The 24676-nt window shown below is 43.2% G+C and overlaps 1 protein-coding gene across 1 annotated transcript; it reads right to left on the reverse strand.

Annotated features, from left to right (window-relative positions):
• Nucleotides 1-14659: 14659 nt before the first annotated feature.
• On the reverse strand, nucleotides 14660-19970 carry CBLN4 (cerebellin 4 precursor). Its single transcript, XM_080404431.1, has 3 exons — nucleotides 19508-19970; nucleotides 17802-17918; nucleotides 14660-15017 (listed from the first exon to the last, which is right to left on the reverse strand). Exons 1-3 carry the CDS (start codon nucleotides 19781-19783, stop codon nucleotides 14820-14822), a joined length of 591 nt encoding a protein of 196 aa, XP_080260557.1. The 5' UTR covers nucleotides 19784-19970; the 3' UTR covers nucleotides 14660-14819.
• Between the last annotated feature and the right edge of the window lie 4706 nt (nucleotides 19971-24676).

A 24676-nucleotide genomic window follows, 5' to 3' on the forward strand; every position in this document is an offset into this window, starting at 1 on the left:
CAAGGTGCAATCCTAGTTGGAGCTGGTTTCCTGTAACCCCTTTCCCATCCTGTATAACACGCTCTTTGCCTTCTGTTACTCTTTATCCCCACTCCTTCCCTCAGCGTGCAGATCTGAAGGAGGGTGGCCTTAGTAAATAGTCTGAGGATTATCACAGTAATCTGCTATTATGTAAAAGTGTATTATCTGTGCACACACAACACGTTCAGAAAACCTTGGCAGACGGCAGTGAGTGGAACTTTATGAAAGCAGTCAGCAGGATGCGGGGGGGATGCTGAGCTCATCAGTGACTCAATATATCTTTGTTAACAATCAGGACTAATTTTGTTCTTGTGCTTGCTTCATGTTGGAGAATGAAGAATTATCAACCAAGTTCCCTGAAGTGCAGCTTTTCTAAGCTGTGGCCACAAACTGGATGCCTGAAGCATCCAAAAAGGACAAGGCAAACAGTTTTGTCATCACCATGCAAAGAAGGCAAGTGCCAGTCCCCCTAGACAGAAATGCCCTGCTAGAAGGTACTTCTCTGTGTCCTTGCTTTTAAGCCTGTTAATTTGACTTCCAATTTTATAGGCTCTGCAGTCCTGCTCATTAAGAAAAGATCTTATCTGTGATGCTGAAATGTCATCAGATCTAGGTTTGGAGAAAGGGTTTGGTTCCAGGTTACGAATAGACTGAGTCTATATAGTTTTCAGATGCAAATTCATTAGAAAATATCACACTCTCCCTGAGCAATTGCAGACCCAGTAAATTAAAGGCTTCAGCCAAAGTCTCGTGAAAGCAAGTAAGACGATTTTAGCCATGTCAAATAGAAAACAGAAATAAGCAGAGTTGGCCCCGTTTACAGATCAGCAAGTTAGATTCTTGTGAATCAGCCTCTGTATTTGCAAATAGGTCTTGCATTTAAAAGGTTTGAACAGCTATCATGAACAAGCTAGCTGTTGGTCTGAAAAGGAGCCAAATACCTGATTCAGTCACTGTATTCATGCTTTACTGGCCATGCTAAACTGCAGGGGGGGTTTGCTCTCTGTCCCTGACTGCTGGTTCCTAGAGTAAAGGCTTGCTCAGCCTGCAGCTCTGCACCCGGGGGGGAGCAGGGTGCTGCAAAATGCACTGAGCTGTCCAGTTCCATTGCTGCTCCTTGCTTATGGCTTTTTTTTTTTTTTCCCCCAAAAAAGAAACAGTCTAAGAGACTCAACCAAAGATATAAAGTATATAAATTAGGATTGCACTAAAAATGTTTAATGTTCAGGAGAAAAGTGCCTTAAGTATGGGATAGCATAAACCTCCCAGACACTCCTCTGAAATTCATCTAAGGTTATTTTACCCCTAAACAGAGCGTTCACACTGAGACTTTAACATGCTGCTTCACAACAAAGACATGGGATGCATAAGGCAGTATAAATTGACCTCCATACCAGTGTCTCAAATACACGAAGTTGCTGACAAATCCCACGTATTTCAAGATAAATCATCCAGCCCATCCTGAGAGCTTTGCAAAGTTGTAAATATGCAGAAACTAACATAAGGATGAATCAAGCTGAAGTTCCGGTATGAAATATGTATGATTTTTTTTTCCCCCGCAATTTCTATAGAAGTAATTCCATTTTGAGTTTGGATATGACTTTTACTAAAACTGGAGGGGTGAACTAGGACTATGTGTTGAATTTGGTTCCCCCATCCCTAGAAATCTGAAATTCAAGATTGCGACTTAGACCTCCCTTCGCACGTCACTCTGCGATACGTAGCGCTTTCTGCAGCAAGGTTCCTATATCATGTAAGAACGCTGTATTTTAGGGATCTGTTGGACACACAGATCATCTGTTGAGTGGATCGGTTCTGGCCAGGCCAGAGCCATAAAGCATAGGTTTTCCTGGTCTGGTGACCATATTACCAAAAATAAAAAGCAGTAGTGAAGGCTTTTGTCACCTCATTCATGCACCTGACCTTGCTTTATTTCAAACCCCAGACTTGGCAGCCAGTTGTGCTCCTTTTATCGCCCCAAGGCTTGCAAATTAAGTAGCCACGGTGAGTGTGAGTGAGCCCCTCTGGTCCCAACTTGAACTGTCCCTTCTTCAGCTCCCCTCACACCGATGGCTTTTGTAGCCATCAGTCCCTGCCTAGGAGCTGGTTTGGACTGAAGCAGAGCCAGCTTTTTTGAGCTCTGACCCTCACTTAGCACATTAATTTATTTATGTGGCTTACAGCCATTTCTGTAGCCTACAGAACCGTAGTAATGAGCACAGAGCTAAGGAAAACTTTGCTAAACTGCACTGTTGAATTCTGTAATAGTTTTGTAAAACAGTAGCTGGGAAGAAAGCTGAGAGCAAAGAAACGTCTCTGTGCTGTCTGGTTCTCACTTTCTCTGTGACCAATTCCAAAATTCTCCAACATCAAAAAGAGGAGAAAAAAATATATAGTTGATGTTCAATTTTCATTGCCTTTGAACACATTACTCAGTGTTTAAAGGGCAGGCATTTTTTTACTACAACTCCAACAGATGTGGAGATTTGAATTTAGAGTCTGGCCATTAATTAGATGATTTAATCCTGTTTCGTTTCAGTCCTCAGTTCTGGTTTTTACTTATTTAACTAACAAGGATATCCAGCCCCCTCCCATGGAAAACTCATGTGGCAGGTGAATTAAGTGCAGTTGTATGACCAGCACTGAAAGCCATTCATAATTGTCTCTAAAGTCTCTGGTTTAACTACATTTTAGCCACAGTGCTGTGTCCAAGGCCAGTGACCTGGCAGGTCATTGGCACATAAATTAATCTTGCTTACAAAACAGTTCCTAGCAGTATAGTCATATTCTGCAGTATTATAACTTCACCCAGACTAACATTTATAAGCCTAAATGAGGACTGCTTATCTGTTGGTAAAGAATAAGCATCTAGAAACTATCATGCATAAATACATAAATAATCCTGTTCCTAACCATTTCAAAGATAAATGCCAACCACTCGCCTCGATCTGTGTAGACAACATCAGACAGAATGCCAAAGGGAATCTGTGTATTCCCAATGCCAGTATGAATTTTGAGAAAGCATCTTTAATACATTAAAGGATAATATATTTTGTAACCCCCTCCGTGCCAGTGCTTCTGTACTGGCAATAACTCCGTGTTTGGGGGAATAAAAAAATGTGAAATATTTAGAGATGATAAAGCAAGTATAGATTTCCAAAACCTATATAATGACTCAGGCTTATCAAATCTAGTGTGTCTCTGTATAAAATACAGGACTAGACTGTACAGGAAGGATTGAATTGTAGACTCTCACTCTTACAAGTCCAGTCAATCCCAGTATGTATATGACAATACTCTGCTTCATCGCCTAGGTCATGCTCCATCAACAAAAGATGTTAAAACTGCATCTTGATGAATTTGCAGGAGGTCAGATTCAACTGACCAGACAGGCTTTGCGCTCCTGTTTCTCTGGATGTTTTCTGGCATGCCTCTGCGATATCAATACATTTTTTCCAAGCCATGACCCTGCTCATCTTTCAACCGCATTTTTGCACCTATGTGTTGCGTAGTTCTTCATGTAAGTTGAGTTTTCCCTTCTTTACAGTGAGCTATATGAGATCATAGTGAAGATCATTGCTTAAAGCAGTTTTAATTGCTAAAGGCAAAGGAATTGGTTAGAGCATTGGAAGGCAGATTTTGGGAACCTGAGTTCTGTGTCCCTTTCCAGTAATTATTCCCTGGATGACTGGGGACAAACCAAACAAATTGTCTAGGACTCAGTTTCACTACAGCTGCAATAAGGGCAGCTCTGCAGTGTTAGACTATTTTGAGATAAGAAAGGTTCCACAGATGGAGAAAGCAGTATGAAGTGTATTAGCACCGTGACTCATTCAAAGAACAGGAAGACGACTCTTTCACAACACTTCTCCATCTCTTTGCAGTAATGTGAAGGAAGAAATAATGATCAATTCTGCTTGTAGGAAATATTTCTGAATCTTTGCTTTCACTCTTTCTTTTTCTTTCTTTGAGCAGAATAGTTTGGCTTGTACAAGTTTGCAGGGGTCCGTTTCACACGCTTTACCAGAGCAAACTCTGTTGTCACACGCTGCATGGAGAAGTGCAGGGTGGCAGCTCTCTGCCAGCCTGGGCCAACGGGAGGGTCCTGTAGCCACAGGAAGATGCAGCAAGGTCAAACCCATTTCTTAGACCACCTAGAAACGGGTTGGTTCAAGAGCATCCAAAGTAATTTAGGAGCATCCCAGGAGAAGTCTTTAGGCATGGTACCTCTAAGAGACCAAGTGCTCTGGAAAGAAGTTCTCACTGTATTCTTCAGAACTGAAAAAGGCCTCTAGGTAAAGCAAAGAGAAATTCTTGGAGGCCTATCTTCCCACCAGGTGGGCAATGAGGAGTACCCCCAAATGAGGGAGGGCTCACCACTGCTGACTGGCAGACAGTGTCCCCTGGAGATCAGCTCCTTTGGTGCCCGAGAAGAAGAAACTCTACCCTGTGAGAACAACCCTGGAAAAGCCGATGTCATCTTTAGTCCAAAAGAAGGGCAGGGACCTGCCACGAGTCCCATCCCGAGCATTGCTCCTTTCCCAGCCCAGAGCCCAGGTGGAGCTGGGATGTGGGGGGCTGGTAGCAGCTAAAGCAACATCTGCTCCCATAACCCCAGCTGGGCTGAAGGGGGGGGGGAGGGTTATGTCATATTTATTACCTTGTCATATCCCTTCCTTTGCTAGAAGACAGCAGATTTTTTTATGAATACTGATGTGAGTCATCATGGCTTTGTCCTTCTCTGAAGACGGGGTCTGGTGCCCGAATCTACCCACACTATTACAGTGCGGAGACTCCTGAAAGAGGGGAGGAGATCGCATCTTTGAGCAACGGCCTTAGTTTAGCACAGTAAGAGAAATTTGGTTGGGTGATCGCATGTCGAGTTACTGTTTAAAGCATTACCTATTCCTGTAAAGTGTTTTCTGTTGTGCAGCATAGAATTAAGCAGACACATAACTTTAGATGTGGAAGCCAGGATATCAAAATCCATGAAATCACTTCAGCTTTGAGCATTATATGTGTGCTTAACTGTAAGCAGGATCTTGTCCTGCTTACGTGTGTAATGATTATGTAAAGACTATTCAAGGTATGACTTAGAATTATAAATAGCTATGGGATCTTTTTAAGTCTTTATTTTTCCAGTACCAGAAAGATTATGATACTCAAGAATTTCTCCAGTAGACTGGTTTGCCTTTCACGATTCAGAAGACATATATAATGCCTATACTTTTCAAGTTAATTTAAGTTGGATTCAGTATGCCATCAGTTTAAATCTCACTCCAAAATTGAATCAATCTTTATTCAGCTTCAAAATGTGCTAAATTGTTCAGATATTCTAAAACTCTTCTTCCTTAAGGCTTCTGAGTGAAATTCTACATTTATTTAATAAAGCAGCCAGGATTTACCACACCAGTGGTGGTAAGCACTTTTTACTTTCCTCAAGATAGATTAGAGTTGACTGTATACTTTTTTTGCTACAACTGCACAAGTTTACAAGTCACAATTGAATTACCAAACTGAGGAAAAGAAAGATTATTCCTGTGGGTGCAGTGCAGGTTGCAGGCTTGTTTTCTTTTAAGGAAGGGTTTAAAGAATTAGCAATAAATGTTATCAACTGCAGCTAGAAAATGATGCTGACTTATTACTTTGTGGGGACCCTAAGGGGCATCATGAAAACCAAATTTCTTAGCTGAGCTTTCCAGAAGAGAACAGGAAAAAAAAAAAATCTAACAATGCCTTTTGAACACCTTAAATTCAGATTTTCTGTAGAGAAAAAGACTAAGTTTATAGGCATCCCTGGCTCGCCCCTGAAGTTGCATTGCTCTACGGTGCTTAAACGGTTACTGATTTATTTACTACTTAAACAGTATGTTCCCATTGTCACTAACAATGTATGAGATGAGGACGTTTCTATTGACAGTCACACAGAACGGGAAGGCAGCCAGCTCTCTCGCCTTCAGCGGAACCCTCCAGCAAAGCACACACTCTAATAGCCGAGAGGAGCACCAGGCAGGGCTGTAACTTTATTTCATGTCACGCTGGGGTGAATGCTTTGCTGATCTGGAAGCCATTACTTCTCTGAATAACTTCCCCTTGTTACCTACCACCAAATAACCTAGTGGCTTTAAGGATACGTTTGAGGTCTGGAAGACACAAACTCGGGGCAAAGCATAAACTTTGACCTGACTCTTCCATATATCAGTTGGGTGGCCCTAACTTGAGGTAATATCGTGGTGTTCCAACAGGCAGAGCTGTTTTTCAAAAGGCTTTTTGAGTGTTGTTTTGGGAAGTTTTGCAGGTGCTGTTGCACATCAGGGTTTTTTTCCTGCATCTGAAGGAAAACAATATTGTGAGCCGTTATTTTTTTTTTCCTCCATAAAAGATACTTACTACATTTTGTCCAGCTCTACAGAGCAGTCTTTCATCTTGAATCCCTTAGACTATATACTCAGTAAAATTTCTCATCTCAGGGTAAGTTTTTGACAAACTATCAGAGTTTAGAAATACTCACAATGTTATCTTGCATGCTGTCATTACTGGACACCCCATTTAAGCCAGCTCTACGTCTTAGCCAGGACTGACACTGACAAGCACCAAAAAACCCTCACAGCCCTTTCCACCAGATGTATGTGCATAGTGTTCAGTACAACTTATATAAACTGGGGACTTGGACTGCAGCCTTCAAATCTGATTTTTAAACTCAACATATTTTCTATTTTTAATATTCTTATTCAGTCAAAGTGATATCCCTCAGCTGTCTTTCAGAGACCTGAAGAAAAATGTCTTCCACACTCATTCAGCTAATTCATTCCAGTACAAAAAGTACATGACAGCTGAATCATGCCCAGTGAATCACTGTTTACAACAGACTAAACCTAGACTATCTTACTTAACCTGTATTGAATTCAAGACAACTAAGACAGATGGTCTTGGAGTTATCTTCTTCAGAAGCCTTTATTATTTTTGTAGGAATCCATTTAAACAGTCCACAAAAACTAAAACACATGATGCCACTGCAGAATTCATTTCTCTTGTACAGCAGTGATACTCCTCCCGTGTTTAGGTATTTATTTTTCATTATTTGCATTAGGTATTCCCGTGGTTTAGGTATTTATTTTTCATTATTTGCATCACAGTTTTGCTTTCTAGAAAGGAACCAGAGCTTATTTCTCCCAAAGAAATAAGAAACAAGGTGTCCTTCAACAGGTTATGTGTACATCAGCTTATTTATGGCTGTTCTAGCTATACATTTGCATTGCATTGAGTAGTTCCACCTGTACACTTAGGACTACGACTGCTCTGTATAACTTTTTGTAGTTGCCACGCCTGGTGCTGAATGCCTTCTGAGGCAGTTGGTTACTTTCTCTCTTCAGTGCCCATAGAGGCTTCTGGTTGTCTTAACTTATTAAAAACAAAAAAAATTTAAAAATTGCCCAACGGGACCAAATCATGTAGTGGTTTGTTAACTGAGCTAACACCTGCACAAATAACTGTTGATCTAAGCCAACAAGTTTATCAATGTTTCAGTATCGATATTGATTGCGATATTTCTGGCTGGCTGCAAGTCCACAGAGAGGAAAGGAATGCAGGACCATGTTGCCTGACGTGCAAAAGGTGAAAGGACAAATGTCCCTCTTTCTAAGCTTTGAAGGGATTGAGTTTGCTTCTTGGCCAGCGACTCACAGTGCTGAGCCAGTTCTGAGCATCTAGCAAGACTACCAGACTGTGAGTCTAGGAGAAAGCTTAAATAAACAACGAAAACAGACTGGCCACCAGCATCATATTAGGAAGCAGTAACTGAGGATGAAGGTGGAGTCAGGTTGTAGGCACAAAGAAAATAATATTTTATGTGAAAGCTGGACCCCTTCTTCTACACCCCCTGACCCTGTAGTGTCAAAGGTCTTCATGAAAATTTCCCTGAACCTAAATACTAATAGGAGCCTCTAGTGAAATCTTTAAGCCAGGTGTGCTTTACATGATTCAGGTTTTCTCAACAGAGGAAATTTGCAGTGTTTGATCCTCCCTGAAGATGAAAACAGCATTCCCCATGACATTTAAGACACATTCTGAAATTAAACACAGCACAGTTCATGAAATCGTTGTGCAGACTTTTCAAAAGACAGCTCTGTATGCTTTAGTGAATCAATTAATAAGATGAAGATAAAGCCTGTGGGGAAACGTTTGCTTTCTGTTAAAAAAATAAGGAAAAAATGATCAGGAAGTACAGTCATCCAAAAAATCTGAACAAACTTCCAAAATTGTATCATTTTTACCCAGATGAAATTCTAGTGACAAAAATCATTTTAGAGAAAAATGGTTTTTGCAGAATTTTATTTCAAAACCTCAGGTGTTTTATTTCAGTTTTAATTCTTTCCCTTTTCTATTTGAACCAACGTAATCTTTTATATAAAGAGTGAGTTTAAAAGGAAATACAAAAGCTTTTTGATCCAAAACAATTCCCTCCTTTTATTTGCAGAAAAGAAAAAAAGAAATTCATTTCTTCTAATGCATCTGCTTTTTGCAAGCAGTAATTGAATGTAAATGGTGTTTCCTGGTGGGGTATTGCTTCAAGTAAAATTTTGCAACCTACTATAGGTCAGAGCATATTGAAGGCTGGTCGGGTCTGTCAGGGTGCTTGAGAGGCTCTGGAGGAGCCGCATCAACAACTGTTGTTCCAGGAAAATGCTCCAACACCAGCACCAACCTTCCCCACATGAAAATGCACCTCAGGAGCGGAGCCACGCCAGCGCTGCCAGGTGGGGCTGCCCAGTGGCTGTTTCTGCAGCTGCACAGTGGGAACAGCCACATAACGAGGTGTTACACTGGTGTACCCAGCTTCAGAGCTGGTTTGCAGGTACGTGGGACAGATGCCAGAATCAATTTTGTTCCTTTATGTTTAGTTGTGTAGTAGAGCACAGATGTGTATCTTTAATTTGCTTTGCTACTTAATTGCATGCCCTCAACTTAAGAGAAATTTAGCCTTGCTATATACTTAGAAGAACTTTTTCTTAAATTTATTTTCAGACAGTGTTAATTTCAAAGATTGCCTTTGTTTGAGAAGCCCATATGTTCACTGTAAATAGACCTTCATTTGCAAAGAAAGGGACAAAATAAAACCCCAGGCATTGATTTTTAACTGGAGTAACACTCCAGGACAGCTAACAGCAGCCTGTCACGACACTGCTCTGAGACTCCTAGAGAGACCCCCACCGCTTGGGTCAATCCAGACCATCCATCTGCGGCAGGTCTCGGCCCCTCCACAGGGCTTTGGTCACTCTGCCCAGGCCCCACGAAGATGTGCCTGCCTCCAGCAGTAGGACCATACAGCACATTTCAGTGTCCTCACCGCGAGGTCAGGGTACCGTATTTTCCTTGTGTCAGCAGTAATTCAGCAGTACCCATATACCCTCAGCTTGGGTTTGTGTCAGCGTTCAAACACACATTTGCCCTTTGCATCAAAATGCCCCAGGGATGACAGACCTGCTTTGTAGGAGTAAATCCAGGCACACGTGTAAGGACAGAGATAAACTGTTTTATTTGCCAATCTCCAGTGCTCTGCACTTCTACATCTAGTTTCCTCCAGCAGAATTAAAAGCTATCAGATTACAATATGGTGGCCTTAACAGGACGGGTCAGTATCATGCATTGTAGAAAAGTAGTATGCATATAAGCAGAACATTTTTAGGCAATTCACTGAACTGGATGATAGGTCAAGAATGTATTTAGGTTGAGTTTGTCATTTCCCCCCCTCCCCTGCTCAGTTTTTTCCCCCACAACAGATACTGGCAAAAAAAAAAAACCAAAAAAAAAAACCCAAAAAAACCCTCCCCCATCCCTCTTCAGAAATGAACTTTTCTTAGATCATTTCTGATCGCTTTTTTTTTTTTCTCAGCTAAGCCAAAGCACAAGAAAAAAAGGAAAAGAACCTGTTAAAAATGATGCAACTGGCTTTTTCCCTTCCCCCAAACTGTGAAGATTAAAATAGTGATTGCTTCCATCAAACGCCTTAGATCACAGCTTTCACTAAACAGACTGTTCAAGCCACATTTCCATTATTCTCATCATCACTTATATAACAGTGACTGATTTTATCATTATTCCTTGTGTGTATTATTATTCCTTGTGTGTATTTCCCTTAGTGCTCTAGGGTAGGAAAGGTTTTTCCCCCTCTATTGCTAACCATCAACAGATAAATAACTTCAGCTCAGTGTCTAAGCCAATGTCTTTTCTCAAAGGAGCCTTTTCCATCTGGACAGCAATAGTACAAAAAATATGTTGTTGTGGCATGTGCCAGCCAATAAATTCTGTCACTGGGGATCTTCATTTATTTACATTGAGTCATCTGGTTAACATTGTCTTTAAGAAGACAAAGAGTTTGAATATTATAAAGAGCTCTTACAATATGAAGGGCATCTGTAATGAATTGCTAAGGTAAAACATGTTACCAACTCAGAAACCCTTATAAAAGGAGGAGAACATATATCTGCTTCTCTGCTTCAGCTCATATTTCACATTAATGGTTTGACTTCCTTGTTGTGATTATGATATACTGCTTCTTGCATTTATCTTCTCTATCCTACAAACCTGCTTGTAAAAATGCTGTATGTACTGCAGATGTGTTCCTTTGGGGGCTTGCAAAAAAAAAAAATAATAATAATGAAAAGACAGAGTTGATTGATAGCTAATTGTGAAGTTCTTAGGGCAGTTAACAACTGTCCTATTTCACTGCATGCATCTTTCTAGACAAACATTGAAATAATGTGGGAAAGGAATTACTGTAGTATTGCATTTACTCAGAAAACATCCTTATTTTTTTTAAATGCCTTGTACCAGTAACAGGATCAGTCCAGCAAACTGACCAGGACCAAGCACCAGCAGCGGCTGAGCTGGGAATGGCACCGGTCGTTTCCCAAACCCTGTCCCCGTTTTCTCAGTAGTTAACGCTGAGGCTGCAATACTTCCTCTGCCATGACCTTGCCAAAGTAATTTAATTAACACTCAGAAAATGTTCAGATACTACTAGAAAATGACATAACACAAAACAAATACAAAAATGTTGCTTAAAAAAAAAAAAGCAGCAGCATCTTTTCCTTCTCTAGGCTTCAAAGTTAGTTTTTCTTTTTTATGTAGAGACAACTGCCTGCGAAATTTTCAGAGCTACCTCAGTGCCTTTTCCAGAAAGATTTTGGTTACCCAGGCTTTTTTGAACGGTACCTTTCTTGTCCCCACAGTCATTTGGCATATGTAGCCTAAACTCTTCACAGCAAATAGGATTCAACAGAACGGAGCAGCTTTCTCCACCAGCTGAACCAAGGAAACCAGAGTATTCCTGGCTCTAACCAGAAATACTTACATCACCTGATGAGGACAATATAGTTCTCTTTTTTTTCTCTCCTTAGTTTCATAATAAAATATGGATAAAATATAAATAAAACACAGATAAAAACATAAAAATAATGATCTCCTTTGTTAAGAGATCACTGATAATAACAATTGATACATTACGCTCAGAGAAAGTAACTTTTATCTACCACACGTGGCCAGAAAGTTTTCTTGCACGATGAAACTTCGCAAGCTACAAAGCTGCCTGCAAAGTGGGTGTATGCTGAAGGAGACGGGTATAGATCCTCAGCGTGTAGCAGGGATACACGGAGCGGGAAGTTCTGCCCTCCCCAAAATCAATAAGGCTGGCATCATCGAATTCAACAGGATCAGAAATTCGGCTCTAACCTTTACAGTGCAGCTCAAAGGTTTAAGTTCTTTCAAAAAAAGTATGAAACCTCTAATCTTAAATACCCTTAGAAATTTGAAGTGTCTCCTGAGCTGTTGCTTCTGAACAAGAAAACGACTGTAGCAGTAACAGAGGAAGGCAGAAGGAAAGGGAATGAGGAACGGGAGCACGGGGAAAAGGTAGCAGCCAGCCCAGCCCCACCTAGGCTCGCTTAGCTCAGCCCCTCTGGGCGACACTCCGGCTGACATAACCGAAGTGTGGAACAATACAATGAAAATGAGCTCAAGATCTGGAAAGTAGCTCAAACTGTAGCCTAAAACCCACAGCTCACTCTTATTTAAATGTTTTGCTGTGAGCCGAGAGAACTGCCACCTCTGCCCGCAGCCAGCGCCCAGCGCCGTGGGAAGATAACACAGGTCCCTTGCAGTCACTTCACTGAAACTTTTTTTTAACCCCTGTAACTAGCAAAATAATTAGTTAGTAATTCTGATTTTAGAGGCTGAGGAGAAAAAATTGGGACATTTCTATCAAAAATGCATCTCCTTAATTTAATAACTTTCTAGACTCTCTAAAGTTTAAATAACTGTTAATGACTGAAGCAATCAGAAATGTTTTGCCAAGGGGAAATCAACAGTATATTAAAATAGTCCAGTATTATTGCCAAATTCTAAAGGCAGCTTTTGAACTTCATCTGTTTACAAACTAAAGAAGTTAGATCCATTTGATCATTCTGAAACGTATACTGACACCTTTAATGCCATTTTTCTTCTTTTTAGGAACAACGTTTCCTTTACATTACATATATATCAATGGGTAAGGTCAGCTTTCAGATTTTATCAATTTTATACAAAATACTGAATTCCCCTCTGAAGTAAACTCTTATGACAAATAACCTTTTCATAAGATCATGCATACTATGTCCTGCAATCGCTGCTTTTTTACATATACACATATATATATACACACACACACACATTTTGGGTGTACAGCGGTAATATGTTTTGGTAGTCATAATGGAAAACTTTGTAAAATTTTCCAGTGATGTCAGTCATTCACTTTCTTGCCGTGTCTTCCCACTTCCCCCCAAACTGCAGTGTTCTGCACAGAAGCGATATTGCACCTAACAAATGACTTCCCCATCTGACTTATCTCACAGGTGTGCCAATGTACCCACCTATCCTCCTGAAATTCCCAAACAAATCTATGTTGGGCCTAGAAAAATAAGGAAATTGGGCCAAGTCTGTGCCACTGATTCCCTGAAATTTTTTATCAGGAACATCAGCCAGCCAGCCATTAGACTTTAAATCAGTGAAATATCCATTTGCAGCTGTTAGAGCAATATGATACACTGCACTTGGCTAACAAGTCAAGAAATCGGAAAAAGATTACCTAAAACAGGAAACTGAATCCTAAACTGGCTTTTAGAGAAGGTCCTAGGTTGCTGGATATGCTTCCAACCAGAAACATTCTCAAGTACATAGTATTTTTTTAATTTAGAACCATATATTTCATGATATGCAAGGCACAATATCCATCAAATTCGGTGTAGATTTTGGGCATGAGAGATGAAGGTTTCATGAGCAGTTCATGTGAAAATCATTCTTAATTGGTATTCAGTTTGATGTCACTGGAGTTTAATGCTGATGGCAAAACCTAAAGCACAGGTCTCATCCAAAATCCTTTGGAATCAATGTGATTCTTAACACTAACTTCAGTGAAGCCAAGATTTCTGCCTAAATGTTTTTTTTAAATAAAATGCATAGGTTATTTCTAGATCACTCTGATTACCTCTAGGATTCTGCCAGACTAAATTATGACAGTTTGCCAGCCTCCCAGGACAGTTTCTGTGAATCCCAAAAGCTTACACTTTGCATATAATAATTACATCCAATAAAAAAATAGCATGAAGTGACTTCCAAAATCCAAAGCTCAAAAATTCAGCTAACATATATTAATCTTTATTATGTAACAATGATATAATAAATAAGTTTATGAATTCATATGACCTGTACAAAAAAAACGTAGATATTGCACCAAGTTAGGTACCAGCTATTTGGATTTAATATTTGTTTTAAACATAAGATCTAAAATTATATACAGTTGCGAAGTTAAGGCAAAACCAGATGATACTTTTAACACAACAGAAGGTTTGAAAAATAGACATAATTACAAACAAGGGGATCTCATCTCCAGCTAATAAAGTGGTTGTGTCTAAGGAAGGAATCCCTTAGGTTTTAATAAAGCAGTTATTATCAATCATGTTAATTAAAATTGAAGAACGAGTGTGAGATTTCCTGCAGGGCAAATCTGTTTCACAAAGTTGCACCTGAATGATCACCTTTAACCCTGGTAAGAATATTTTTCCTAACGGTTATAATCTGCTCTCCTTTTTAGAAAACAGCACGTGGAAAAGAGGAATACCTTACATATCCAACTAAAATACAATCATAACCTCTTAGCTTTACGTAGGCTAGACTTGATTGTGACTGGTGACAGAGCATAAATATATGGGTGAGCCATCCAACACACTACACGCAGAGGAGAATTAAAGTCAACCACTTATCAATAATAATTACCTTTCTCAAGACAATGGAACAGATCATGTCAGTTAAGTCCCAATGACAAAAACATGTATGACCAATATATCAATATACAGTTCTTTGGCAGCAACACACTAACTCTTGATTGAAGTCTGAACTCAAACTCTCCTAAATCATAGACCTGGTTGCCAGTCTTTCCACAATTAAAGAAAATCCATTTCTCCCATGAATCCAGTAAGTCCAGTAAATGAAATCGGAATAAATCTTGCAGGCAGCTTTAGACCATAACATTAAGCATAGACATCTATCGTCTGCTTTAGTCTCAATCCGAATTTATTGTATTTAAACACACAAAATTCTGTGAAACTTCTGAGTAGTTCAGATGGGGCCAAAATCCATAAAGAGAATCCATATTCACCCATGAAAAACCAATCAAGAAACATCAATCCCATGATGATAAAATGATCTTCATGTAACAGAGGCAATGATGAGTCCACACCTGGATGAATGTCACAGGAAAATTGACTTTACAGGGGAAAGACCAGAAAGCCAGAAAACGTAGAATACTGCCATCCACCGACCAGATTACCTTTCTCCAATTTCAGGTAAACCTTATCCTCCTTGTCTAGATAGAGTAGGACTCCATTAGTGGCGGCCTCACGTGTGACATCCTTGTCCCCAGCAAAAGCAGAAATGACTGGCTTTCCATTTAGCATCAAATTAACCTACAAGAGAAAAACCACTGAAAAGCTCTAATTAACAGAAAAACATTAGGAACTATCACTGAATATTAACTACAGCATAAGAGGTCTTCTAAGGTCCCAATCTTCATTGTTTTTTTTTTTTTTAAAAAAAAAAAACATTTATTTGGAGTGTACAAGCACATCCATTTTGCACGGGCTTGGCCTGCAGCTGCATGAGGCCAGTGGGACGCTGTCCCTGGCTGCTGTGGTCTGGGCTCAGTGGTGTCAGAGGTAACATCCCACTGCTTTCATCTGATGCTTGGGCACCTTACATGTTGTAACTATCTGGTAATATGGAACTGTGAGCTGTTACCTCAGTTTGTCTCATTTTGCCCACCTCAACGGGTTATTTAGACACAGGCTAGCAAAGACGACATTTTCAAGAAACTTGGGCAACCAGAGACGTGATACAGGCACCTAACGAAATGCCAAAGGTACCGCAGCAGGCTGGGGGCTCACACCTCATTGAGAGCAAAATATGTGTCCCTTCCGCTACTGACAGTGGCTCAGTTTTAAAGTCTAGAACAGACTTCTACCTTTACGAACCACTGCACTGTGTTTTGGTCCTAAATCCATTTTTCTATAAAACACTTGTAAAAGTCAGCACAGCCTCTGCTCTGAAAGCAGCATCACATAGACCCTCTGTAAATAAAGATGGGCAGGAGCTGGGGGAATGGACAGATCCAGGCATTTTTCATTTCCTGAATAGCAGACTATTAGCTTTCTTCTGCTTTTTTCTTTTTAAGTGGCTATAATGCAGTCATAGGGGTGAATTATGAAATGCTTATTCATATCGAGTATGCTGGCCTTGCATATGCTCCCATTAATTTTAATGGGAGTCACCACAGAATAAATTAGTGCTCAGCATAAGTCAGGGCAGCAGAATCTGGCCCTGATTTGGGATTCTCCTATCTGGGAAATCCACTTAATCAGATGTCCCCAGGGAACCAATTTCAGTTTAATGATATTTAATGGCACTAACAGATGTTCCAGGGGCATAGTAATATCACTTACGTAGGAAGCCTTCAGGTGATTTAGTGGCATTTAAGACTGCATGTGGCTGAGACGCAAGCTAGTTTGCTCCACTGCAATGACTTTTTAGTCCTCCCCCCTAGTTACCACACATGCAAAGAAAAGGGCATCAAGAGTTTACTCATTGCTTGGGTTTGGTTCATCTCGTTCCTTCTGCACCATCTCTCTAGGTCAGGTTCCCCTGCAGATCATCTTACGGCTATTTTAATCACAGCAGAAGACACATCACCGGATGGCTCCAAAATGAGGCCAACCAAACCCATCCATCACTTTAGGGACTCTTGATCTATGGAAGATTTCAGGCCGTGTCACAGGTGGTAACATTCCCTCTTACGAGCCCCAGACCCCCAGGTCTGAGTACCTGGTACGTGAACCACCAAAGTCTGCACTGGACTTCCAGAATCCAAGCCTTGACATGTTTTTTGCCGATATGTGTTTAAAACCCAATGAAGCTGGCTGACTTACAGTCACCCTAGGCCATTTCAACCTTCAGTATTTAAGAGAGTGAAAGCAACAAAGTCTGAGCCTACTGAATCTCTTACAAGCTCATTACAGAGATTTTCATGAGGTCAATATTTCCTTTAAGACTTCTGTCATTGACCTGACTGGAACCACGGTTTCCTGTTGTAAACTGAAGGCGAATGGCCCCAGGGATGCAAAGGTGTCTCGCACCAGCCTTCTCTGCCAGCTCTACCATTTAGACTTTTCCCAGGAGCTTTCCCGGCAACCCAAAGCCAGAGCAGCCACAAACGGCTCATCACCCCTCCTGCTGAAATCCGCTTCATGTCAGCCTTGTACACCGACAACCACATTCAGGAGCAAGACCAGTCAGGGGAAAAGCATCAGATAACTCTAGGAATCTGGTGGTCTCATGGGTGGAAACAAGGGAAGCCACAGATGTTATTCCAGATCTAGAAAGCCAGTATGTATTTCACAGAAACTGCATGACCTGGCACGAAGATTAAAGAATGTACTTTAAGGAAATTACTGTTGGCTCAGCAAGGGAATATTCAGGAACTTGGAAGCTTTTCCTCTAAGCTAGTACATACTTGTATTTAATTAGGTAGTTCAGCTGCTATTAAGCTACACGAGAAAGTGCAGAATCACTCCTTTATTATTTTTTTTAATATATGACACATCTTTTATCTATTATGTGGTGAAAAAAAAAGTTTAAACTGCTATAAAGGCTCCCTAGAAGACATCCCTATAGAGACATAACATTCTGGTGTAGTTACAGAACAAGCAGACCACCTTAACTAACCTTGGTCCACAGCCGGCTGATGCCATACGCAGCTCCCTGGCATCGTGAGCTGCCAGCCAGGGCACCAAACATTACAGGAACGGTCAAATATGGTACGTAGCCCCAGAACTCTGCTCGAGACAGCGAGTCTAACCTGACTCGTCAATAGTATTTATGCAATTAAGTGAAATTTAGAGCTCTATTTTACTCTTGGATGATTCGCTCTATTTAATACTTTCTATCACCCCAGACATTTAGTTCTCATGGTATAGAAGTGGAGCTATGGCAGTTTAGCTTAACTGAGAATACTGCCTTATTACAGCTGTTCAGTTTAAAAGTATTTATTCTACTGCTAGGAACTCTGCACCACAGGTTGCTTTAAACTAAGCTATTTTTTCTTGATAGTGTGTTAAATACTCCTGTGCTCAGTCAAGACCCTATTGTAAATAAACAATTTAAGTAAAAGATTTTATAATCATACTTGATCAACGTACCTGAATTGTTTGACTCTGATAGACTTTAATTACGTGGAAACTGAAACTGTAAATTCCTTTCCTTGGTGCTACAAAGACAGACTCCAATGTGAAAAAATTGCCCACATTTACTAGGATCTACAAACAAAAAATATAGCATGGGAATTAGTACAGACATTCAGTGCTAAATAAAAAATACAGTCTATTAACTTTAGAAACTATTCACCCATGGAAATTTCTTAATCTACATCTATGCTGTTTTATTCATCATTCTCTCCATTAAGCTGGAATATTACTCATAAAATGGATATTTAGTTATATTTATAGTGCAACTTTACTATAAACAAACTAGTGTGGAAAATATTTCTTACTTCGCTACTATACCGTACCTTCAAGACCTTTCTTCTCTGTGTGTTCAGAGGAGATTAAGGAAAGGCAGTTTTGTTCATCATTCACCAAAAAATGACATCAAAACCCTAATTCAGGGAGTGTCACACTGCTTTTGGCTAAAAAAGTGATGGTCAAGTCAGCACCGTTTTCCCGTAAGTATCAAGCTGTGAGGAAGGACATGCGTGAATGACACAGTTCATTCACCAGTTTATGGCCAAGCCAAGTTAATGGAATACCTGGCACATCTGAGCAAAAACTGCCTGAGAGCCTTCGCCGCTGTATTGGGATTTGTGAGCACTAATAATAATTTGGTTTGATTAAACCAAGACAGGTAACAGAGGGGAACATATTAAATGGGTGCATCAGCCATATGCTAAATAGCTTCTTTAACAACTAAATTTTTCTTTCTTTCCACTTAGTTATGCATTATTTTTAATTGATGTTTTCAGGTTCCTTTATGCCAGGCACAGCCCTAGAAAGCCACTAGGACTGGCCGTGAAGTTCAAGTAATTTACACCGTTAGCAATAAGCTGTGTGACATGTCTGGCTTCAGTTGTCACGACAATTTACTGTTCATTGTAATATGGCGTGGGAAGAAAAATAACCATCTGTCTCAATTACTCTGGACGTGCCCTAGGACGGGAGCTGGTACATGAAATGTGTGCTGGCATCTCTACGTTACTGCCAGCGGCTGGGCTGAGCGGAGCTGTGCTATGAACCTCTGAGCCTTAGAGAAAAGTTACGTGGTTTTTCCTTAAATTTTGTCCTTATTTCCCCCCTCGAAGGCTGCACGAGCCGTCTAAAAAGCCAGGCGGGCTGCCTGCCCGGGGCAGCCCTGTCCCCCGGCTTCCCGGGGCCGTGTCCGCGCCCGGCGCCCGGCGGGGGCAGCTCCCGGGGGTCGCCCAGCCCCGGCTGCCGCCCCCCGCCTCCCGGCGCGGACCCGCGGGGGCGGCTCAGGGCCCCACGCACCCGGGGGGCCGGGGAGCTGCCGGAGGGGCCGGGGAGCTCCGGGGGCGGGGGGGCCGCCCATGGCCCCGCCGCCCCGACGGCGGCCGCTCCGCGCCCCGCTCCGCCCCGTCCCGCGGGGAAGCAGCGGGCGGCGAGCCGTGCCCTGGCGGGGGCGGCTGGCCCCGCTCCCCCCGCTGCCACCTGCCCGGCCCCCCCAGGGGCTCCCCGCAGGCAGCCGCCCCCCGCGCCCCAACTCCCTGCTAGAATTCAGGAAAGGGGCGAAGCGGGGGAGTGGGCGAACGGGCGGCGGCACCTGTTGAGGGAGGCCCCGCGGAGAGGGGACACGGGCACCCCGGCCCCGAGGGGATCCCCCCGGCGCCACCGCTTACCTGGTCGAAGTAGATGATGCGCGTCTTGTTGCTCATCTCGGAGGGCTCGTGGTTGGTGCTCCTCACGGCCGAGAAGGCGACCTTGGAGTTGGCCGCCCGCACGGAGATGCCCAGGGGGGAGGAGGACGAGCCCTTGGCGTCGGTGGCCGGGTTGGAGTCGCAGACCACCAGGCACTTGCCCTCCAGGACGATGGGCTCCGTGTCGTTCTGCGCCCACGCCGCGGGGCCGCCCAGCGCCAGGGCCAGCAGCACGGCGGGCAGCAGCCGCCAGCCCATGGTCCGCACCCGCGGCCGCCCGCGCCGCCGCTCCGCGCCCCGCTCCGGCCACCGCGCCGCGCCGCAGCGGGAGGCAGCGCCGGCAGCAGCCGCAGCCGCTCCGCACACGGGCGCGCACACCCCCGCGCGCACGCCCGCGCCGCCCGGTAACGCGGCGCCCGAAGTCGGGGGTCCTGCGGGCAGCCGCCCCCCCGCGCCGCCCCCCCACCCCCCCCCACCCCCCCTCGCCGCTCGGTGCCGGTTTGTTTTTCCTGTCGTGCTTTTACCCCGCGTCCTTCCACGAGCTTTTAAACCACGCCGCAAAAAGCTGCCCGGCACCGCACACACTCCCCGATGCCCCCTTTTCTCCCCTCTCTCCGCATCAAAAAAGAGAGCGAGGAGGAGGCGGAGGGGGTGTGTGTGGGGGGAAAGCCCTCAGGTGAATTATTGATGAGCGAGAGAAGAGAGAGGTCATGAAGAAATAAACCCATCTGACGTTGCCATGATCGCCGCTGCCGGCGCGCTCTCCCCTTCGAGCCGGATCCAGGATGCTCCGAGCGGCGGCGCGGAGCGGTGGTACCCGACCCCGAGCTGCAGCTCCGCTGTGATCCCGCTGCCGGGGTGCTGCGGGCTCCGCTGCTCGCTCGCTCTCTTCCCCCCCGCCCCTCTGCCACAGCCCCCCCCCCCCCTCCTCCCCAAAGAGTTATGTCATAACAAACCTGCCCAGCTCTCACCTAGCTGAGCAGACACCACGCTTCGTTACTGGAGACCCTCCTCTTGGAATCGCCTGCTATGCAGACACGCACGCCTGTCTTCCCTGGCAACTTTTTCAGCAGCTAGCAAGCCAAAGGGAAAGCAAGAAAACATTGAGACGTTCCCCGTTTTCCAAAGGAGGCAGCGGAAAGAGCTGCAGCCCCGCTGAAAGGCACCATCTAAACCTGGAGGAGCCTCCCAGGGCACAGCCGTCCTGCGCCTTGCATCTGGGCATGACACCCCAGCCCCATGCACCCTGCCGCTGGCTCCCCATCAGCAGCCGGGAGGGAAGCAGCCCTCCCCAAAGCCGAGCACTCAGACGCTCACATCACTGACAGGACTTTATTGACTGCTCTTTGAGGATTGATGTTGCCAGGTACCACCTCGTGGTGCTGCCAAATGGCAGCTCCTGGTAATGTTTTGATTAGACATTGCCTAGTATTAGTTTCTTTTGTTAATGTGTGCTGAAAGGATGGCGAGACTGAGCGGGTACCTTAGCTTAGTGCTCCCACATATTTCAAGATTACTAAAAATGTGACTGTTTTGGTGCTGATGATGACTTCTAGAGAAGATCTTTTCTGCATCACCTGGTCCCATTTGAAACAGTGTCATGGCAAAACCTGAACCTTCTTCAGGGACCGGCAGAAATGATACAGTGCTCCCAGAAGCAGCATCAGCTAAATGATTTTCCATCCCAACTAACAACAAAGTGCCTACAGTTTGCAAGAAATTGAGCATATGATTTTTAGATAGATACCTTTCAATCCAACAGGGTTTTGGTGCCTATAACAGCCTTGCAACCCATCTGTCCCATGTCAACCATTAACCACCAGCAGCCTTCACTCATCCACTCCTTGCCCAGAGGCACCTCGCTACCTGCGTGCAGCCCTTGTACCTTTCAAACCCAGCTGGGAAAGGTGCTGATGGGTTGTGGAGCTGTGAACACCGGCACATCTTGCCACCTCCCGTTCTGTGGAGGAAAAGGCTTGGGACACAGAAGCTCACCCAGCACCTCAGCTCCGTGCACTAACAAATGCTGGCCATAAATCTGGACACTAACAGACAAAAGAAATTAAAAGAAGAAACAGAAAACTCAGAGGAGGAATAAAAAGCATCGAAACCCACCCTCCAGTCAACACCAAGGTTTTCTGCAGGCAAACGTGAGCTGGGACTGTTTCTCAGTTGATGTGGAGAACTGAGGGGGAAGCATTAAGTCTGCAGAACTCAGCAGTGTTTGAGAAGCCATAAAACAGCCAAAAGTCCTCTTAGCTAGCAACAAATACAATACCCTTTAAAATTCAGAAAGCCAGACTCAAATTTTAAGGAATCCTCTTTGTCCCACAAAAGGTAAAATGAAAGTTTACTGTTTTCTGGGAATGCATCAACATCATCTTATTCAGTGACACCAACAAAGAGTCAGGCTGCAAAGCACCACTTACTGAAGAAAAAGGAAACAAGAAATAAAGCAAATAATACCTGCAGCACAACTCTGTCCCTTTGTAGAACTTGGATCTGCAGTTTAAAACGTTTACGCCAATGCATAGGAACACCTGTCTGGAGGACTCTTGCAAAACAAAGCTGTATGAAAACAGGAAAAGATTCTGTGCCACAATATTTTGTAAATACATATAAATGTAGAACTAATTCCACACTATTTCAAGATCTCGTGCTTAAAAGCTTTTCTGTTCCTCACAGTGCTGAGTAGCCTTTTAAAACTGCACAAGTAACAGCAAATATATTTATAACGTACATAAATTTGAAACTGCTGACAATTTTGAAAGATCAGTCATTTCTCAGAGACTAAAAACTTTACAATAATTTCAAACATGTGGCTTTAATTTCCTTTTGTTCTGGACAATGACATCAGTTGTCTGGGGGGGGGGGGGGGGGGGATGGGGGGGATGGAAAACCAAGAAAATAACCAAAACTCAGATGAAGACACTGAAAAAAAGGAAACTAACATCAAAAAGGAAACTAACATCAAAAACCCAGCTGATCAGCAAGACAAGATATAAGCTGAATTAGATTTTTCAAAGGTTGCCTTTCCTATTTCCTTCTCTGCAGGTGCAGGCACCTGCTAAGTCTGGCCTGGCAACACCATTTTCCCATTCCACTTCTCTCAGTCGAGTATCTAAGGACCTGCTTTGCGCAGAGCAGACGCTGAAGTGCAACAAAGTCAAGAGAAGAAGCACCTCTCACTCCTGTGCTTCTCTCCCAGAGCCATGCATGCATTTCTGTGCCGGCAGGTTACTTTAGCTGTGTGAACAAATTAATACATAAGTATGTGGCTAACTGATCACAGCCATTTGTCAACATAGCTGCTTAATTTCAGAGCTTAGTAGCGATAAAGTTAAATGCAAGTTAGGAACAAATTTGCACGCATCTTCTGCATGCAGTTACAAACCTTCTGTTGAGATCAGAGTCTGCCAAAGCTAAGTGCTCCTCATCTCGTACAATCTATTCTGGAAAACCCAGAAAAATAGAACAAAAATTATCTTAGAACTACCTGCCAGTCTGCACAGGGAACATACGTTAACAATTAACATCCTACTTCTCATCACCTATGAAAGGAGATTGAAGTGGACTCTGTCCTGCGGCGCAGAGAACATTTTCAGAAAGGTCAACAATTCCCAAAAAATGTTTTGGCAGATGGCATTACATTTTGACATCAGCGGTATCCTAACCTGAAGGAAGTCCAATTAAATGAGGCTGCTAATAAAGATAACACGAAGGCGGCAGCAGATTATACCTCTCTATTTTGCCCACGCTTATGCTGTGCACGTGCCCATAGGTGGTTTCAGTCTGAAACTCCTATTTTCTTTGACAGACCTTTTGAACTGTGGTGTTGGAAGGGAAAACCTCCAACACCAGCCTGGTGCCTTTGACTTAGGACATTTTTTTTCTTATTTACAAAAGGGTATGGACAAACCCTTTTCATCATGTCATCATTTTCTTTTCCATGTCTAAAACATATTCTGGAGTACTACTCACTGATGTGTTTCTGGCTTGATTATAGCTCGGTAAAATTAGCAGGTTTTACGGAGCTGAAGGCACAGGAGCGAGCAGAGGCTGTACAGCAGCACCGGCCCCTGCCTGCAGCAGCTGGTGCACACCGGAGGATGGAGGAGCTCCCTCCCTCGTGGAAACCTCAGAATTTCTGCTCAAGCAGAAATTTTACTCCATGCTTGGAACTGAAAGGCACTCTGTTTCCATAAAGTATTCTTTCCCCTGAAGGGGAACTGATATTGAGATTTCAGATGACATTTATTAACAATATGAATTCAAGAGATGAATAAGACTTGGCAATAAGCCATTTGCAGGATGGAGAGAAGGCAACGGAATAACAGGACAGGCAAAATCCAACACAACCACCACCATTTAACAGCCAAGTCCCACGAGCACAGAGGAAATCCTAATAAATTTTCTCTGCTCTGGGAAGAGGAAAGGAAAATAGAGACCATCAGGGAAAGTGTATTTTGGGAGGGAAGAGTGCTGAAAATACAAACTGAATTCTTCCTTAATATAATCTACAATAATGTTAGCATTCTTGGGTGTTCAGAAGTAAAGCATCACGCTCAATGCTGCTGTAGATAAAGTCTCTTTTGCCATTCAGACATGGCACCAAATCGCAATTCAGGGAGTAATGGTGGCAGTTACAATAAATTCTTGCAGACGAAGGATCAAGCCCTTACACAGAGACCAGAGCCTGCCATCAATAGTTTCCAAGCTGATAAGGGGGCTGTTGGGGCTGGTCCTGCAGCCCGCTCCATGAGCAGGGCATCCTTGGTCTTTGCCAGGGGGAAGCTCATGCATCGACCAGCGCTGAGCTGCTGGCATGGCTGCGAACTGTACTCACATGATGCTGCCAGAGAGATTGGGTCTATAAATAACGTACATAATCCAGCCTCAAATCCATACCGAAGTAAACGGACTGAAGAGCCCCTGTCACCAAAATACCTGAACTATGTCACAAAATACCTCCTCCTGGTTTTTTCCCCACCCATGCAGTGGGAAGAGAGCTTAAAGGTTATTAGTAACAGCCTTTGGTTGGGTGGTTGGGCTGAGCTTTAATTGCTGGCAAAATGAGGGAAGGTTGCTGGGGATGCCATGGGAAAGACAAGTGGAAAAGTGAAGTTTACATTTATTTCATAAGCAGCAAGG

This window comes from Falco punctatus (assembly GCF_963210335.1).
Source record: "Falco punctatus genome assembly, chromosome: 10".
NCBI classification, from domain to species: Eukaryota; Metazoa; Chordata; class Aves; order Falconiformes; family Falconidae; genus Falco; species Falco punctatus.

What these genes read in the sequence shown, in the direction of transcription:
- CBLN4 (XM_080404431.1), bottom strand. Translation starts at nt 19,783, where the DNA reads ATGGGCTGGCGGCTGCTGCCCGCCGTGCTGCTGGCCCTGGCGCTGGGC. An exon ending in GCATCATCTACTTCGACCAG is followed by an intron (nt 17,919 to 19,507) that starts GTAAGCGGTGGC and finishes TTTTGTTTGTAG; the next exon opens with ATCCTAGTAAATGTGGGCAA. An exon ending in ATCAGAGTCAAACAATTCAG is followed by an intron (nt 15,018 to 17,801) that starts GTACGTTGATCA and finishes TTTCTCTTGTAG; the next exon opens with GTTAATTTGATGCTAAATGG.